General features: G+C 41.6%; 1 protein-coding gene across 1 annotated transcript in view; it reads right to left on the reverse strand.

The window, feature by feature from the left end:
- Positions 1 to 19639, reverse strand: part of ZRANB3 (zinc finger RANBP2-type containing 3) — a 2104294-nt gene that overhangs the window by 425419 nt on the left and 1659236 nt on the right. Inside the window, exon 12 of the mRNA XM_044074946.1 lies at positions 13521 to 13673. Within this exon, the coding sequence (XP_043930881.1) occupies positions 13521 to 13673 (153 nt within the window). The remainder of the gene's footprint in view (positions 1 to 13520; positions 13674 to 19639) is intronic.

Genomic DNA, 19639 nt, shown 5'->3' on the forward strand with positions numbered 1-19639 from the left:
AAGCTACCCATAAAGATTAACAGTATTACCATTATTTAAGAGTAAGCTAAATAGCATTATATAAAACAATGATCATACTTACTGGGAGAAGTCACAAAAAGAATCCTGACTTCAGTTCCTGCAAGCAATATATACATTTTCACATCATGTCACTACTCCAGCCCCTCAATCTCTGCATGCTGAATTAGGGCAGGTCAGTGTTACGTACATGTCTACTGGGCAGTTATAAACAAACAAGATGTGCACACATACTGCAGAAGCCTCATGTATACATGTCTCCTATACTGCTCCCAGCAGTAACTAGACTGTTCTGGCAGCAGTGATAATTACCTTATAGTCTGGGCAGAAGGGGGCATAGCTAGTAAACCTGTGCCAGACTTTCCCAGGTGTGTATAGTCTGGGCAGAAGGGGGCATAGCTAGTAAACTTGAGCCAGCCTTTCCCAGGTGTGTATAGTCTGGGCAGAAGGGGGCATAGCAAGTAAACCTGTACCCACCTTTCCCAGGTGTGTGTGTGTGTGTGTGTGTGTGTGTGTGTGTGTAAGTGTGCAAAATAAATCTCCAAGAGTGTGTGTGCCAGCTACTTGGACAGGGACACGAAGCACTGGTTAGACAGAGTGTTTGAGGACTTGGCATGGAACCCTGGCTAAGGACTCAACTCTATAGCTGTGCCAGTGGGGAGTCTTATTGGGGATCTGGAGAAAGAGGAAAAAAAAACAGCCCCAGACTGACTGTGGTCTCTGTGTGCTCTTAAGTGAAATTGCCCTTTAGTGTGTGTCTACTTGTCATCCTCCCAGTGTATATGTACCCACTGTTGCCAGAGTGAGGATTGAGGCTCCTTGATTACTGGGCCACTGTTGGGGTGTCACATATTAATTAGTGGGCAGTGGTGGATATCCACCTCACATATTAATTGGTATCAGTGGTGTGGATATTGAATTCCTGTAGCATATAAACAGTGGTCACTAAGGAAGGTGCTTGTACTCTCAATCAGCCATACAGTGAACATTCAGAGTTAATATCACAGTTGTTTTATTTTATTATTATTTTTTTGTTAGCTTAGTCAGTCAGGGAGAGCAGGCAAGGATGTCAGGAGAGGAGTATGGAAAGCTGACAAGGTGCCAGATGGCTGAGATTTGCCAGGCTAAAGAACTGGTGCAAGCTAACCTGATTAAAGCAGAAATGATTGCAGCCTTGGGCACAGCTGCATCACAGACCAGCAATCAGGAGGACAACCAGGCTGGCCTTGGAAATGTACAAGTCTAAGAAAATGGACAGTTTAACCTTTTCACAGAGGACTTAAAAATCTGTCTAGAGTTAGAGACTTGAACTGGAGGCCAAACATTTGGAAATAGAAGCAGCAGAGAGACTGACACATCTGGAGGCTGAGGAGAACGAGAGGCAGAGGCAACATGAAAAGGAGATGCTGACTCTTCACCAGGGTCATGGAGGTAATGGGGAAGGGAGTAACCAAACCCCAGAAGCAACAAAGGTCAGTAAATTTCTTCCACAATTTGCAGAGGGGGATAATTTTGATAGTTTCATTCATATGTTTGAAAGGGTATGCAAAGAGTATAATGTCGACCACGGGCTGTGGGTATGGTTGCTGACCCCCTTACTCCATACTAAGGCTGTAACTGCTATTTCTAAATTGTCTGATACTGACTGTTTAGATTATAATACTGTTAAAAATTGTTAGAATGTTGTAAGCTAACACCCGAAGCTTATGGGAAAAAGTTTTGTGAGCATAGATGAAAGGCAAATGAAAGTGTGTGTGAATATAATGCTGAACTAAGCACTTATTTTCATAGGTGGGCAACTGGATGTCAGGTCAACATTTCTGAAGGGCTGGCAGACCTTTTGGTGAGGGAACAACCCCTGAGCACTTTGCCTGAGGACATGAGAGTCTGGTTAGCAGATAGAAAATGTAACACAGCAGATGAGTTTGGGAAAAAGAGAGACATATACCTAACAAGCAGGACATCACTGCACAGGAAAGGGATACCCAGTGCTGTTCTTGGGTCTAAGGGAACCCATGGTGGACAGCCTAGACCGGCCCAACAGAGTCCACCAGTAGTAGGTAAAGTTACTAGTCCAGGTACACTTTCAGTACCAAGGGTTAAATGTTTTAAATGCAACCAGTAGTGCCATGTAGTATATAGATGTCCACAGAGGCAAGGTGGGGAACAAAAGTTGGGAGAGCCAGTGAGTGGGAATGACAAAATGCCAGCAGTAAGTTGTCTCGAGACAACAGGGGTACCAAACTACCACAAGAGGTTATATCCTATCTTAGTAGATGGAAAAGAGGCAACAGCTAAGACAGACCCAGCCTCTGACCTATCCATTGTGAAGCCTGCAATGGTTAAAGAAGAGCACTACTTGCTTGGGCAGTCTACTCCAGTCAGAGCTTTAGGAGGGACCTCATTCCAAAAACTTTTGGCTAGGGCTCACCTTGAATGGGAGGGTGGAAAGGGAAGCCAGCAAGTAGGTGTGTTTGAGAATATCCCTGCAGATGTCCTGACAGGGAATGATTTTGATAATGCAGTACCTTGTGTGCATGCAGTTACAAGCACTCAGGCTTGGAGACGAGCATGTGTGTCTGGTAGCCTTGGAGGACCCAGGCAGACCACACACTTGCAGCCAGGACTGGTGAGGTTACTTCAGGGAGGGAGCTACCCTGAAGCAATGAGAGTGATGGGGAGCCACAGCTGCTTGGGGGTACTGATGTTCCCTTGGACAGAGTGACTGCAAGGGCAGAGGTAAGTCATAGTACCCAGACTGACAGTGAGGCACCACTGTCAGAGGATACTAGACTTCCTGTAGAAGGGGATCTAGGAAGGGTTACAAAGAGAGAGTTGAGACAGGTTCAGCTCTCAGACCCAAGATTACAAGGCCAGAGAGGTAGCTAATCAGGCACCTGATTTTCAAGGGAAGGGGGAATCTGTAAACTGGGACAAAGGGTTACTGTATACTGAGTGAACCCCTGAGGGAGGGCTAGAGGGTGAGAGAATACAGCAGTTGGTAGTGCCCAGAACCTAACGTCTGGCACTTCTAGCAGCCATAGCCCATTATATTCCCTTTGCAGGTCATATGGGCGTAGAGCAAGCAAAGAGCAGTCAAGCTGGGAGACGAGCATGTGCGTCTGGTAGCCTTGAGGGACCCAGACAGACCACACACCTGCAGCCAGGACTGGTGAGGTTACTTCAGGGAAGGAGCTACCCTGAAGCAGTGAGAGTGATGGGAGCCACAGCTGCTTGGGGGTACTGAAGTTCCCTTGGACAGAGTGACTGCAACGGCAGAGGTAATCACAGTACCTAGGCTGACAGTGAGGCACCACTGTCAGAGGATACTAGACTTCCTGTAGAAGGGGCTCTAGGAAAGGTTACAAAGAGAGAGTTGAGACAGGTTCAGTTCTCAGACCCTACATTACAAGGCCTGAGAGAGGTAGCTAGTCAGGCACCTGATTTCCAAGGGAAGGGGGAATCTGTAAAATGGGACAAAGGGTTACTGTATACTGAGTGGACCCCTGAGGGAGGGCTAGAGGGTGAGAGAATACAGCAGTTGGTAGTGACCAGAACCTAACGTCTGGCACTTCTAGCAGCCATAGCCCAAGATATTCCATTTGCAGGTCATATGGGCATAAAGCAAGCAAAGAGCAGTCAGGCTTGGAGATGAGCATGTGTGTCTGGTAGCCTTGGGGGACCCGGACAGACTACACACTTGCAGCCAGGACTGGTGAGGTTGTTACTTCAGGGAGGGAGCTACCCTGAAGCAGTGAGACTGAAGGGGAGCCACAGCTGCTTCGGGGGTACTGATCTTCCCGTGGAAAGAGTGACTGCAAGGGCAAAGGTAAGTCATAGTACCCTGGCTGACAGTGAGGCACCACTGTCAGAGGATACTAGACTTCCTGTGGAAGGGGATCTAGGAAGGGTTACAAAGAGAGAGTTGAGACAGGTTCAGCTCTCAGACCCTACATTACAAGGTCTGAGAGAGGTAGCTAGTCAGGCACCTGATTTTCAAGGGAAGGGGGAATCTGTAAACTGGGACAAAGGGTTACTGTATACTGAGTGGACCCCTGAGGGAGGGCTAGAGTGTGAGAGAATACAGCAGTTGGTAGTGCCCAGAACCTAACGTCTGGCACTTATAGCAGCCATAGCCCATGATATTCCCTTTCCAGGTCATATGGGCATAAAGCATGCAAAGAGCAGTCAGGATTGGAGACGAGCATGTGTATCTGGTAGTCTTGGGGGACCCAGACAGACCACACACTTGCAGCCAGGACTGGTGAGGTTGTTACTTCAGGGAGGGAGCTACCCTGAAGCAGTGAGACTGAAGGGGAGCCACAGCTGCTTGGGGGTACTGATATTCCCTTGGACAGAGTGACTGCAAGGTCAGAGGTAAGTCATAGTACCCAGGCTGACAGTGAGGCACCACTGTCAGAGGATACTAGAATTCCTGTGGAAGGGGATCTAAGAAGGGTTACAAACAGATTGCTGGAGCCTTCCTGTATACTGACAAAGTGTTCTTCAAACTATATGGAGATATACAGAGCTGAGTATATTTTTTTTGGCACTTCAGAGTTGTGTACTGGTAATTGTTGTTTGACTAATTTTATATCATTGCTGGCTGACTTCAGAGTTGTGCACTGTAATTTTTGTTTCACTGTATAGTTTTTCAGATCTCTGCTGAAGGTGTTGGCTTTCCCATACCCACCCTCCCTATTCCTGTCTTGTTGGAGGCTTTTGCAGTTGCCCGCCCCCACTGTAGATTTGATCTGGGACACTCCCCCCATTCCCATCTCCTTACCTCATTCTACCTAATAGACTCCTTCTGCACTTGTTTTTAGTCATTTTTAATTTAATTGCATTTTTTAAACTGTTTGGTCTAACATTGCTACATACTTAAGTGTGCTAGCTTGCACTACATTTGAACTGTTTTTACTGCTGTTTCAGCTACTTTTCTGTAGATATATATATATATATATATATATATATATATATATATATATATATATATATATATATATAAATACCTTTCCTATAGCTAGTGTAGTCCAGATTCAGACTTGCTGTATCCAGGACTGTATGTAATCATCTGAGCCCCCCCCCCCCAGCTTTCTGTGTTGGAGGAAAGCCTTCTAACTTATCAGTTGGAGTGGTAAGCACTAGGTAACCTATCTACCACATATGGAGTGGTTCTGGCCCAGAAAATGTAGTTACTGGCCGTTTGGGCAGTTTTTCCATCTCTCTCAACTTTCTGATTTAAAACCCTGCATTTGCACTTCTTTCCCCCCTTTCCTGTAACTAGTTTAGTCCAGACAGAGATTCTTAGTTTTAACACTTGAATTTGCTCATTCGTGATCAGCACTTGTTCAGCACTTGTAAGCACAAAATAACCTACTAATTACTACAGCACTCAACCTTCCTCATTACCTAGAGGAAAACAGTTTTGGGTACTTACTTTCCTCACTTGCTTAGAGAAAAACAGCTCTTGTAGTCACTTACCTCACTTATCTAGAGGAAAATAGTTTTTTATTCAGGCATGTCCATGGGTCACACTCCCAGTATTCTCTCCTGTCTATTTGATGAATCTGGGCATCTTGGGGCAATGTAGAAATTGCCTCATGTACACAGACAACCCTCTCCTCCTACCACCCAACACTACAACCTGTCAGAGATGCACTTATCTAGCCAAACTGGAGGTAAAACTTGCTCCAATCAAGACTGAACTTGACAGTCAAGAGGAGAAGGTAAACACTTGCATCACACCACACTCATCACATAGTCTCACTAAATCTACACCACCAAAATCCACACATGAATAATCTGCTCAAGCAACAGAGACCTCCAAAGCAGAAATGCAAGCATCCTCCACCCCCCAACACAACCCAAATGACACAGCCCGCAGACTCAGTGTGCCACTCAACCACAGCCAATAAGGCAAAACAATGTACCCAACACACTAGTCATACATGACTCTATAGTCAGGCACACTGATGTCCCACTCACCAGGCTAAACAAGGAGAAGGTTACTGTCAGCTGCCTGTCGGGTGCCAGGGTCCACCACATAACCCACACACTCAGGTCACTCCACAACAAGTACAAATATGACTCTGTCATTGTCCATGTTGGTGTGAACGACCTGAGACATACCTCCCTGGACTACATGAAAAGAGACATGGAAGAGATCTCCGATCTTGTAGCCCAGGCAGGTATGACCCTAGCCCTGAGTAGCATTCTGCCATCACCCAGAATGATGCCGCAGTACAAGGACAAAATGATTAACTTCAACGATTGGCTAAGCTTCTGGTGCCATTCTAAAGGGATCCAGTATCTGTCTGCTTGGGATGACATGGTCAACAGACCACAATGCTTTGCCACAGATGGCCTCCACATGTTACCCCTGGGATTCTGGATACTGGCTAAGGTTCTTGCCGCCCCTATAGTGCCTTTTTTAGGCAAGGTTCAAATGACAAATTCACCACTGTAACAGGAACAGGCAAGCAAAAACTGAGGGTGATGCTACGCAATGCTAGAAGCCTAAATCTCAAAATGCACTCACTCGAGGCACTCCTTAAAAGGGAGAACATCGATATCTGTGCAGTGACTGAGACCTGGTTCAAGGCTCCAGACAGCACGCCTGCACTACCAGGCTATAACTCATACCATACTTTTCGGCCATGTAACCTGGACCGGAACACCAAAGGCGGGCGTGTGTCTATATTCATTAAGGATATCCACACCTCCAGGCTAGTTGCTCAGCATAATGCAGCCGAGATTATCCAAGTGCAACTAACTCTGGGCAAAACTGCAATCCAAATTGTAGCTTGCTACAGATCACCCACCATGCCCCAGGATTCCCACTCCTCTTTCCTTGATGTACTGGAAAATATTAGGGTTCAACCAAACACCCTAATAATGGGCGATTTCAACTACCCCACCATTAACTGGGAAAACTACTCATGTACCAACTCCTTCGCTCAACGCTTTCTGGAATTCATAAACTCCAATAACCTAGATCAAGTTATCCACACCCCCACCAGGGGCAACAATATCCTAGACCTAGTCATTACCAACATGAGTGACCGGTGTGCCACACCTGAAGTCAACGCCTCATTGGTCCGATCCGACCATGAGCTAATTACCCTAGATATCCACATCCTGCCCGCACCCCCCATTATGGAAACCATGGAAAAAAATTTCTCCAAAGCCAACTTCATGCTTCTTAAGACAGAAGTGGCAAACTTCACAACACCCATGCAGACAGACAATAGAGGTATGACTGCTGAATCATACACAAATGCACTTTATACGCACTTACACGAGTGCATGATCGTGCTATCCCTAACAGATCCAAGATGCTATCCCCCCAAAAAGAAAGCTAATCTGGTGGTCCCCCGCCATAAACAAACTCTACAACAGAAGAAATAAACTGTTGCAAAAAAGAGTAAAATCTCATGACTGGAAGAATTCCCTGGTCAGCCTCAGTAAAAAGCTGAGATCCCTCATAAAATCCTCCAAAGCTAGTTATGAAAACAAAATCGCCACTAATTCTAAAGACAACCACAGAGCATTCTATAGCTATCTCAAGAATCTCAATGGCAACACTCAGATGTGCTCTGAGTTACAGCACAATGGCACTAAATATACAGAACCAACTGATATTGCCAACATCCTGGCAGATAGGTTCAGTGCTAACTTTACCCCCCTCACCCCCTACAGGGCCCATCTCTATACCAGAAAAATGCAAAGTTTCTGTAATCACATTTGCACAGGTAAAAACCACACTCTCCAAAGCCAAGAACACAACATCCATGGGACCTGACAATATCCCAAGCTGCATTCTACATGAACTACAGAATGAACTGGCACCCCACCTAAGCACTATGTTCAATCATAGCCTCACCTCAGGCTTTGTGCCCACTGAATGGTGCACAACAACGGTTATTCCACTCCACAAAGGGGGAGCCACCACGGACCCCGGGAACTACCACCCCATTAGCCTAATGAGCCTGGTCTGCAAGGCCATGAAACGTATCATCATGGAACTTATAAACAAAGACATTAGTAATCTCCAAACACTGGACCCCACCCAGTTTGGGTTTGTAAAAGGCAGATCAGGTCTCCTAAAACTGACTGACTTCTTTGAAGCAGTCACCAAAGCTGTAGATGAGGGTAAGATGGTTCACACAGCCTATCTAGATCTCGCCAAGGCTTTTGACACCATCCCCCATGCTGGAATTATAGCTAAACTCACTAAACTAGGTATAAATCCCTATGTCACAAGATGGGTTGCCAAATGATTCACTGACAGATACCACACTGTGAAAGCAGCAGACTCCAAATCCGACTTCAGACCAGTGACAAGTGGAGTACTGCAGGGTTCAATCCTGGGTCCTCTCCTGTTTGGTACCTACTTTTCTGAAGTGCAAGCTAACACAGAAGGTCTTTGGCTGACAAAGTTCACAGATGACTGCAAACTAGGTGCCATAATTGAAACTCCTAATGATGTGAACGTCATACAAAAGGGCCTCACTGAGGCAGATGCCTGGTGTCAAAGCCATGGCCTCAAGCTCAGTGTCAAAAAGTGCATTGTCATCCCCTTTGGTAAAAATTCTGTACCCATGAGCTACCACATAGGTGGTAGTCTACTTAACACTGAAAGTGAGATAAGAGATCTTGGGACACAGGTGGACAGTAGTCTCTCCTTTGGTAATCACATCGCCACAGTAGTCAGTAAATCCTTCTACGTGACACACCTCATCAGAAATGTTTCTCATCCAGGAAAAAAGAGGTCATTGTTCCTCCCTACTCATCACTCATTAGGCTCATTATAGAGTACATCGCCCCTTTTGGTATGTACCTCACAAGACATCTACAACAACTGGAAAGGCTGCAGAAATACCTCACAAAGAGGATTACTGGCCTCAAACAGATGCCCTACGCAGACCGTCTCAAAAAACTCCACCTTTACTCTGTCGCATATCGCCTATTCAGAGGCGATCTCTGCCTAACATACAAAGCTATGTCAAACCCAGAGCTCTTGGACATGCTCCACTTAAAGAAATACCAATCCCTCTGAGCTACATGCTCTAAGGACCTAAACCTTGTCATCACAATAAACAGAACATGCTGGAGGGAGAGATTCCTGTCCCAGAGATTTCCCATACTCTGGAGCAAACTACCTATCTACATCAAACAAAGCTCCTCATTAGCCCTCTTCAAGAAAAATCTTGATGATTGGATGGGAAACAGGAGATTCACCCTGGGATCACCTATGTGGCTCTGCTCGACAGGGGCACAGGAAAATAATTTTTTTGGGTGGTGAAAGCCAGGGTACCTTTTCGGCTAGGCTTGTATAGGCCCTAAGGCCGATAGCTTAGTACCTACGTATGAACCTATGAAATATGGAATAATGTGAATAACTTGATGTCTGCAGAAAGCAATGACTAGAGCTAGGCATTTTGTGAATACCCTTGGTACTTTGGACAGTCCAAAGGGAAAAACAGAGAACTAATAATGAAAGCCAGATAAAGCAAATCTTAAGGAACACCTGGAATACTCTGTAAAGGGGATGCAATGATAGGTGTCCATTAGATCCAGCTTTACCACGAAAGCTAGAAGAGGAAGCTAAGGTACAACGGACTGAAGAGAAAGCATACTGAACTTTGGAATTCTGATAAAAATGGTTTAGAAAGAATGATCCAGTACAGGCCTCCATAATCCTTCTATTTTGAGAACTAAAAATAGAGATATCTGTTTTTTGGACATAAGGAAATCCCTTGGACAAGGGGGAAGGGACTCCCACTGTCAAGTGTACCACTGATAGATTACCTTCAGAACTCAGCTGCCACAATGGGAGATGAAGTGTTGTAGACAAGGAAAGATTGCCAGAGTGGGAGGGGTGAGATAAAAGCCTAAACAGGCAGACAGTCATGTTGACAGATAAGACTGTCCTTGATTATTAGAGGGTTTTCCTTTCTTTTTAGAGCTTCTTTTCCATCCCTTTTTAAAACCCTATATGTCACCTCCTTGTGGCTTAAATTGATTTGCTGCCTGAGAAACAAACGTCACAGAAGCACTTAATAAATTCTTTATCTCAAAAGGAAGGAAGGTTACCCATTAACGTCTGCATATTCTCAGACAATAACAACAAAAACTTTAACATATGAGCTTGACAGTTTAAAATTCTGAAAGTTAAAGAAATACAAAAATGTATTTTCTTCACCAACTTATCCATTGCATTACATTTTTGTCTGTGAGATTGGAGTTAGCAGTTGTAACCTGTTTAGCAGAAGATGATTTGGAAAGAGAAATAACTGCTGGACCTGCTTTAGGGATAGAAACAGGTACTTGTGTGTCTGGGGTACCTTGTTTAACTTTGCTTGTGGAGGCATCAGGTAAGGAAGAAGCAGTGAGTTAACACTCTCTAAGCCAGGCAAGAGAGAAGGAATAGCCACAGCTTTTAGCACTCCTAACTGTAATCAATCATAATACATATTTTATGTCACAGGAATTTCATTCTGGTCTCACTAAAAAAAAGTCTCTCATCTTAGATAACACGTCTAGGAAAAAAATCTCTTCAGCAGGGTCACCTGATGAAATACCTTCATCAGAATCCGTGAAATCTTAGAAAAATGTCCTGAAGCACAGCTGCCCCCTGCAATGTCTGATCTTTTGACAGAAAATCTGTTAGAAAGGGAAGCAGCGATTTTCTTTTTCTTGCCTGAAGAATATCAGGGCAATGAAAAAGCATCAAGTGCCTTCAGAAGTCCAATCAAGTCGTCATTATTAGATTTTACAAAATATTCTTTGTTCTGGTATGTCTCATTCCATCTATTTTATTTTACTCGCTAGAAAAGGAGCAGTGCTTGCAAAGACGGAAAGAACAGAATCATTTAACAATAGCAGAATAAAACAAACTTTGTTAGAGCTGGAGTTCCCAACCTTTTTTGTACCAAGCCTCCCCTTTTACCAAAAATGAAAGTTATGTACTTACCATAACGATAGATCTGCATTGACTTCTGTCCTCTTCAGCTGATGTGCATTTGGATCAGACATTAGCCACTCTACAGACTTTTGGACGCAAGACTCAGGTTCCTCACCTTACCCATAATTCGCCTCCATCTACTGAATTAACTCAGATTGAGTTTGCTCACTTACTGCAATAAAACACATCTATACAACACACAGGAAACTCCTACCTATACCTGGAATATAGAGCAAAGTTGTAATATGGCAAGGCTCAGGTAAGATCAGTGCTGTTAACGCAGAAGCAAAAACAGAGAAAGCAAAATTGATAGAGGGATGGAAAGATGAGAAGGACAGAAGTCAACATGGATCTGTGGTTATGGCAAGCACACAGTTTTTTTATCTGATGTTGTCTCTTCTATCCATCCTTAACTGATAAGACAGAGTCCCCAGCTACTACAACTTTGGGTGGTCTCACAAAGGATATTCCGGAGAATGGCTGAACCAATAACACGCTAGACATAAACTGCAAATCCAGCTTGTAGTGGGATACAAATGTATGTTCACTGGACCAAGTACCTGCTGCACAAATTTCATCAATAGGTACCTTGGAAAATATGCTATTGCAATAGAAATTACCCTAGTGGAATGAGGCTTGGAATTGCCAGACAATGACAAGCCTTTTTCCTTATATATATATATACATATATATATATATATATATATATATATATATATATATAAAAACACACACACACACACGAGAAACACAGTCAGATGGTCATCTCAAAACAGTCACTTTTGACACCAGTCAAAAAAACAGAAAAGAAGAAAGCCTACACTGAAAAACTATTCAAGTCTTTAATTTCATATTTAGTTCTTTCCAAACACTGAACCAAGTGATCAGCATCCATAGTGTTTGAGTGGCAAATGAGAGCTGAGGTAATTCAGTAGATGAAGGGGAATTATTAGAAAGGAAAGGATTCTAAGACTTGGATCCAAAGCCTGTAGAGTGGCCAATGTCAGATCTGAAGACCCATCAGTTGAAGATGGATGGACGGGACATCATCAGATCCGGTGTTTGGTTGTGGCAACCTCTGTGGTACTCAAACAGTATTATTTCATAAGTGAATGTCATGATGATGAAAAGTATTACAGAAAAAATATGGTTTTGGTTCCATGGTCAGAAATCAGTATAAACTAGTACACTTCATAAACAAAAACACTGCAAGGTACTACCAACATCTTCCTTCGCACTACATATAAGTTATTGTGCATAGTCATGAACACCTTAAAAATCAATATGATTTAGTTCTTCTTATGTAATCAGCATATCCTTTCATATATTCCCTCCATTACATCCTTAACCGAAGGCCAAAAGATTTGCTACGAAGAAGCTGATTGATTTTGTTGGAGACTTATGTACTTTGCAGGAGGAATTAGTTGAATTAGACTGGGGTCAGGAGATGCTAGGTTCCCTGAAGACATGAGAGTTCAGATGTGCTTTTTAGTACACTTTTCTAACCATTTGCTCCATTAATGGGATGCTCTCCTCATCACTGGAGACCTGATGAATATTTCAACAAGCACCATTAAAAAGCGAAACCACTACACTGAAATGGAAAAGGAAATTATCAGTATCACTAAACTAAGCATAAGCAGTACTGTTTGTTGTACAATGCTAAAATGCCACTTATATCCAGATGTTTAAAACTAGCATACAGCAACCAGCATAACTTTGGGATAACAAAATCATCCAGAAATGTTCACACAAGTTCTATGAAGCTTGCAACCTCTGTATGAAACACAAAAATGATTACATGGGGGAACTGTACAACCTATTACAGGTGAACCATTGCTTTGTGGGCAGCAACAATCGTTAGTGTACCCATCATAAAGTCAAAAGATCAATGATTATCAATTACCCAGCTCGGTGCGTAAGATCAGAAAGAAATTCTAATAAATCTCGCAGCAGTTACTGACTACTAAACAGACTTTCCACACATCATGAGGCATGTACAGTGGAACACTGGTGTCTTAACGAAAAGAGGAAAAATAAACACACAGCTTGTAGATGATGGCATCATTCCATCTTACTCGGTCTCTGCCTTCAGTGAAATGAATAGGCTGAAGGACTCAAAGTCCAGGAGAAATGAATGGGCCCAGCTGAGCAGCATAAAGGAGGCTTAATGTAAAAGAAGTGGGATTTGTGAAAAAAATACTATTCAGAATGAAACCTTTTTTCAGTATTATCTGGGGGCTAGAATCAGTGCAATAAATAAATAAACATTCATAATGAATGCTTTTCAGAATAAGTATTGTCTAAAAGAGGGTGCAAAAAATGCTGTTCAGAGTGAAAGTGTTTCAACATCAGTATTATCTAAACCATGAATGCCACCCTCAAAAGGTAACATACAAATCGCACTGAACACTCATGTCTTCATAATACCAGACATTATTTCCATTAAGAAAATTTAGCAAAATTCAGAGTTATTTGTAAGCTCTACTGTCAACGGTTTTATTTATTGCATGAAGAAATGTTATTAGCTTACATGAGTAAAGAACATGTCATCTTTATTCTGCAGAAGGATTTCATTTGGAGTCCATGCCTTGGAAAAACTTAAGAAGTCCCGTTTTTCTTTATCACATTCTTCTGCCTTTAATCGCTCCTTTTTACCATTTAATGTGTTACCCATAACACAAGCCTGCAGAACAATGAATCTGGGTAAGTGTGGTATAACTATTAATATCAATTTACAAAAAACAGTTTGTTAAACGTTTATAACAAGCAGTTATTCTGCAGAGTGCTACCTAAACATTTGACTTTCATGCTGTAAAGAACAGTGCTATATTTCACATTTGTTCATGGTTCTAAGCTGAACATTCTAGTGTAAAGGCTAAGAAAACTGAAGTACAATATTTATTTAGATTCATTTATTAGCATTTGTTTACTGGAAAAGTCTGACTGGGCCAAGACAGACCCCTTTTTAGTGGAGGCCCAGGAAGAAAAACTCAATAGTTAACAAATCTTAAAAGATGTCATACAATACAATGCAAGGCAACATGGCAAATGTTAACTATCATATACAAGATACAACAATTATTATACAAAGAATAAAAACAGAAGAGATAGATCCTAGCAATCATGATGTTCCTTAGAGTTACAATTCAAACTTTAAGTAGCAATGACGATGTGAAGAACTTCCCTTAGTTTAATCAACAACTGTAAAAGAATGTGAAGGGCATTACTACCTGATAGCCGATTGTTTGTAGGGTACTGGATCTTTCAGTGAAAGCCTAGAAGCTTAGATTATGCAAAAAGACTAAAAGGACACTACAGATAGACAGCAGATGGATAGAGTTGTTGCATATTAGCCTATGAATGAAAATATCAATGCAATAATGTAAATATTAGTAATGCAAACTGCACATATTACAAAGGGAAATGTTGTTGTGGTATCTTTCGGCTTTTCCCGGTTAGGGGTCGCCACATGTAATGGGCATAATTCAGTTCATATTACTCATAAGACTAATGGCTTCTAACCACATCAACATCTCCAAGACTCTGGAACTTCCTGAAAACGAATATCTACAAACCTGGCATAACAGCAAGTTTTCACCAATAAATAGATCAATGCTTCCTTCCCCTCTAAAAAATAATCAAAACTCTGTCCCCTCTGCCAGCAAAGGTATTTGCTGTACCTGAATACATTCACTCCAGAAGGTCAGTAATACCTGTAACAATTTTATTTTAGTTACAAAAATATCCCTTCCCTTACAGCAAAGGCATACATAATATTTGTTTCTGTAGTATGGATATCTCAGTTACTGAACTATTTTCAAAGGTCCTGTGCTTTAGAAAGCTGATTACATTTATAAATGTGCATAATTCACTTGTTACTATACAATGCCAAGTCATTGTCATTCATAAATGAGCACACTGATTGGACAGCCCAATCAGTGTGCTCATTGTAAACCGAGCATATACCAAAAGAAAAAAGTCTAGTCATTTAACTACCATTGAGCAGTTAGATTTTTCTATTGGAATATGCTACGGTGGGAAAGTGCAAAACATAAGAAAAATTAGGTATGTTCTCAAAAAAAAAAAAAAAACAGAAATGTACCTGATTTTAGTTGTATTTTTGTATAGTCCCTCCTTAAATCTCGGCAGACTGTTGTACCTCTCAACTGTCCAGATCTTTGCAGAAAGTTCAGATTTTAGCCTCATAGATTTACTCTTTTCCAAGGGCGGCCACGGTGGTGCAGGAGTTAGCAATGTCGCCTCACAGCAAGAGGTTCTCCGGTTCGATCCTTGGCTGGTGTGCCTTCTGTGCTGAGTCTGCATGTCCTCCCTGTGGTCGCGTGGGTTTCCTCCGGGTGGTCTGGTTTCGCCCACATCCCAAATACATGCAGTAGGTGGACTGTACACTCTAAATTGGCCCTAGGAGTGAGTGCATGCATGTGTGTGCCTTCTGTGGAAGGTTGGGCACTGGGCTGGCAACTCAACACTGTAAAACTCTACTGCCAAATCATGAGTGGACAGATGATCCGCTGTAGCGACCCCTAACTGGGAAAAGCCAAAAGAAGAAGAAGAAATTTTGCTCTTTTACAAGTAAAACACCAGGGAGATTCTCTTTTTTTCACTTGCTACTCTTCGAGAGCAACTACAAGACACAAAAAAAAACCTCAGCAATGAAGATTCTCTTTTTCGGTTGTTTCTCTTCAACAACACTGATATACTGTGCAAGCGTGTGAAGGTAACTCCCATACACATGCACGGTACATCAGAGAATATGGAAGAATGGGAAACAATGTGGAGGAACACTATGGCGCCTTTAAGCAATAACCCACTTGCAGTTGTAGGTGCATCAGGATTTACCCACACTTGGCATTGTTTAATCACTCGGGCTTCACCCTCACAATTAAACCATGCCAACCATGGGTAAATACTGATATAGCCACACCCACGTGTGAGTTATTGCTTAAATATACATGAGTTACATAGGAACTAAATAGAGAGGGAGGACACACCAGAAAGTTTGCAAGTATATACTCTATCTACCCATGCATAATGTGGAAAACAAGACAATATACATATTGGCTGAAATTAGTTGCAGTTGCATAAAGACACTGCATAGACAATTAGTCGGTTCCAATAATTCTTTATTTTTTGTCTTATCTTCATAGCCCCAGATGAAGTGGCTGCCAATCATGCACAGTACCTGAGGAGGCAAGAACAACACAATACATAATCATCTGTCCCAAGATCTGGGTGAGTACACAACCATGAGGCACTCTGCTGATATCTAGCCATTCAAAAGAATGGCAGACAAAGAAGAAAGATAACACAACAACCTGTCTATACTAAAAACATGGGATACTACAAATGACTTACAATAACAGATTAAACCACATGCAAAAATTCTATGTTGTTTTGTAAAAATTAGTACACATTCAAAACAGAAATGCACGAGCACATGAAGAAAACATATGTACGCACTATACAGCCATCTGTGATCCAATTAAACTCTTAATCCATTTTTTGTCTGCTTACTCCAAAGCAATAAGCCAGAAATCAAGCACGTAAGAACTGCTTAACTCTACTGGTCAGCTAGAAGTGAGACCAGTCTTACTTTAAGCCCAGTATGAAAAAAAATACATATACATTCTGCAATAGATTTAAGGCTAAGTAAGCTACAGCAAATGAGTCTTCAATATAATATTAACCTCCACCCCAATCTGTTCTTCTGATAGCAGAAGTAAAGCATTCTATATCACTTTGCAAAAGCATTGACCGTATACCCTAGACTCTGTGACAACCTTCTTGTAATCACTAAAAATACACCATCAGTATCTTTGTAAGATCCTACACCAGCTGTCAGCATACCACTAAACACAAGAAATCTGGACAAAGCCAAAAATAATAGGTGGGTCAAAAGCCCAAAATTAGGGGCAAATTTTAAATATTGCTCTTATAAGTTTAGAAAATTACTAGAATAAAACATGTTCTGCTAGCATGCATTGTTCTGAATGACTCAAATGACTGTCATTATTTAGTGGCTGCAATTCTCAGTGATTTGCTGGAAAACCACAAATTGTATGAGAAACAGACCAAAAATATGAGTAAAAAATCTGGGCAGTTGAGAGGTATGGCTGCCAGTTGTCTAGTAAACCAAGACTATGGTACTGGAGTAAGGATGAAGATGTACATAAACTTCCTAGGTTTTTTTCTTCTCAACAAATATGGTAGTAAACAAGTAAATGCAAAGGCAATGTGCGTGTTCTAAACCATATGAAGACAAAGGGCCAGACAGACAACCTAATGCATTATTTTTTGGCATACCTTTTCCTCCTTTATGTACATAATCTACCGAACAGGAATCTTTCTAATAATTGCCATTGTCTTTTACAGTAGGCAATAGACAGCAAAAGCTAATGAAAGACTTTACTGGATATGCAAATAATTAAACACTTGCTAGGAGCATTAAAGCTACACACAAGCTGAAAGATGAATTAGTTGCTGCAGTCCTTTGACTATGTTTGTAGATCTTTACTTGATTATGGGGCTTTGGATTACATGTTAACATCAGAAAAAAGTGGAAGTACTGCAGTAAGAATTATACGAAGGCATTAATTCTAAATGCATCACACTTTCATGTATGTGACTCAGAGTTAACATCTTACAGATTAACTTGTTTTGGACAATCATTAATAAAGAAATAGCTAGACACAATGTTTTTACCATTAAAATATTCTCCTTATCCAGCCTGCCTTTACAATGTTGAAGGTTTCATAAATATTTATTTGCCACACGAGCAAGTTTCTAGGGATGTCTAATGTTCCTCTGAAAATACATTATATTGGTGTAATACTCTACAATAACTCATTTACACTACAAATTGTCTTTGTACATTCTCTACTGTATTTTTAACCCCATGACCAGTAAGCTGCGAATGTCACTAACCAAAAGGTACTTCTGGGATGTGCGTGTGAGGGTGGGTAGGGGGTTGACCTTGTGGTGGGAATCACTAGAATAGAGGACATGCAAAACCACTGCTTTGAGAAAAGTCCTTGTCATCAGAGACTTCTGAATGAGAGCTGTATGAAAAAAACATCAGTTTTGTGTTGAGCCTTCACCTGACAGAAATCACTTATTACTGCAAGATTTGTATTCAGTTCTATAACGAACTAAATCACAGTTTTGCTGATTAAGAGAAACAATGATCTTCTGGAAGCCCTGCACAGTGAGTTGAACTGAAAGAATCAGATTCTGAACAGAAGCAGCCCAAATAAGAGAATTGTCCAGATATGGATAACTGCATTCTGATTAGTGTGAGGTGTGCTTTACTTTATGTAAACAGAGTGCACATGAAATAAACAGAAGGAATAAAAAAATACACTGTAGAAAAGAAATTACTTTGCTAAAGTTTAATGGCCATAGCTGTTGGAAATTACTGCACAGAAAGTTATGCCATACAAAAAAATGCGTTATTGGAAAGAGCTCAGAAGGTGCTTTGTGGAGTTGACCCTCTTTCTATAGTCACATTGTTTTAGTAGTTTATTTTTTTGCATACTATTATATTTGTTTTAGCTGGAAAAAAATTCTGCACAGTTATTTGATTTGTTAGACAGTCTAGTTTTGCAAACTACTGCAGAAATTGTGAGAGAAAAAGATGCAAGTGCAAACTTAAGAGATAATTTAAGAATTGCTGCATGTTCTGTCAACCATGTGACTACCGGCTTGCTAGATCAAGAAGTACATGATAACAGAAATACTTTCACATCATGGTCTGCTAGTAATGAGATATCGATTAGAGTCGTTTTGTATGAGACGCAACAATGCTCAGACAAATTACTGAAGTATATGAAAGAACTGGAGGGAGAAGTGGAAGCTACGAGTATCCTTAAGATCAGTACACTGTCATATTTCCAGTTCAAAAGCAGAGCTGTGAAATATGATACGAGTCAACAGAAGTATATGAAAGGGCACAGTCAGCTGAAGAGGTACAATTGTTGGCTTTGGAGGCTAAAGCAAGACAACAAAATCCATGAATGTTAGGAATACCAGAAGGAAAAGAAGAACTCAGCTGTTTAAAGTATATGAAAGGGAAATGGAGTTTTGGACAATATTTTCCCAGAAAGAATTTGAGGACAGAGAAGGCATCCTATTTACAGGAAACAGTTTTGGAAAGGGCTATTAGCAAAACATCAATAATTGTTATGATGCTGATAAGTTACTTTGCAAACGTGGTAAACAATATGCGGGAAGGGTAAAATATTATTCCTGAACAGAGGTCTTCAGAATACATAGTTATGGAAACATCACAATTTATGAATGTTAGCGTTGCCACCTCACAGCAAGAGGTTCTCCTGTTCGATCTTCAGCTGGGGTGCCTTCGGTGCGGAGTCTGCATGTCCTCCCTGTCGTCGTGTGGGTTTCCTCTGGGTGATCCGGTTTCCTCCCACATCCCAAAGACATGCTGTATGTGGATTGGACACTCTATATTGGCCCTAGGTGTGAGTGTGAGCATGTGTGCGCCTTCTGTGGAAGGTTGGGCACCGGGCTGGCAACTCGACACCGTAAAACTCCACTGCCAACCATGAGCAGACAAGTGATCCGCTGTGGCGACCCCTAACCAGGAAAAAAGCCGAAAGAAGAAGAAGATCAAAG

Source organism: Protopterus annectens, chromosome 6.part0 (genome assembly GCF_019279795.1).
Source record: "Protopterus annectens isolate FY-2018-M chromosome 6.part0, PAN1.0, whole genome shotgun sequence".
Lineage (NCBI taxonomy): Eukaryota > Metazoa > Chordata > Ceratodontiformes > Protopteridae > Protopterus > Protopterus annectens.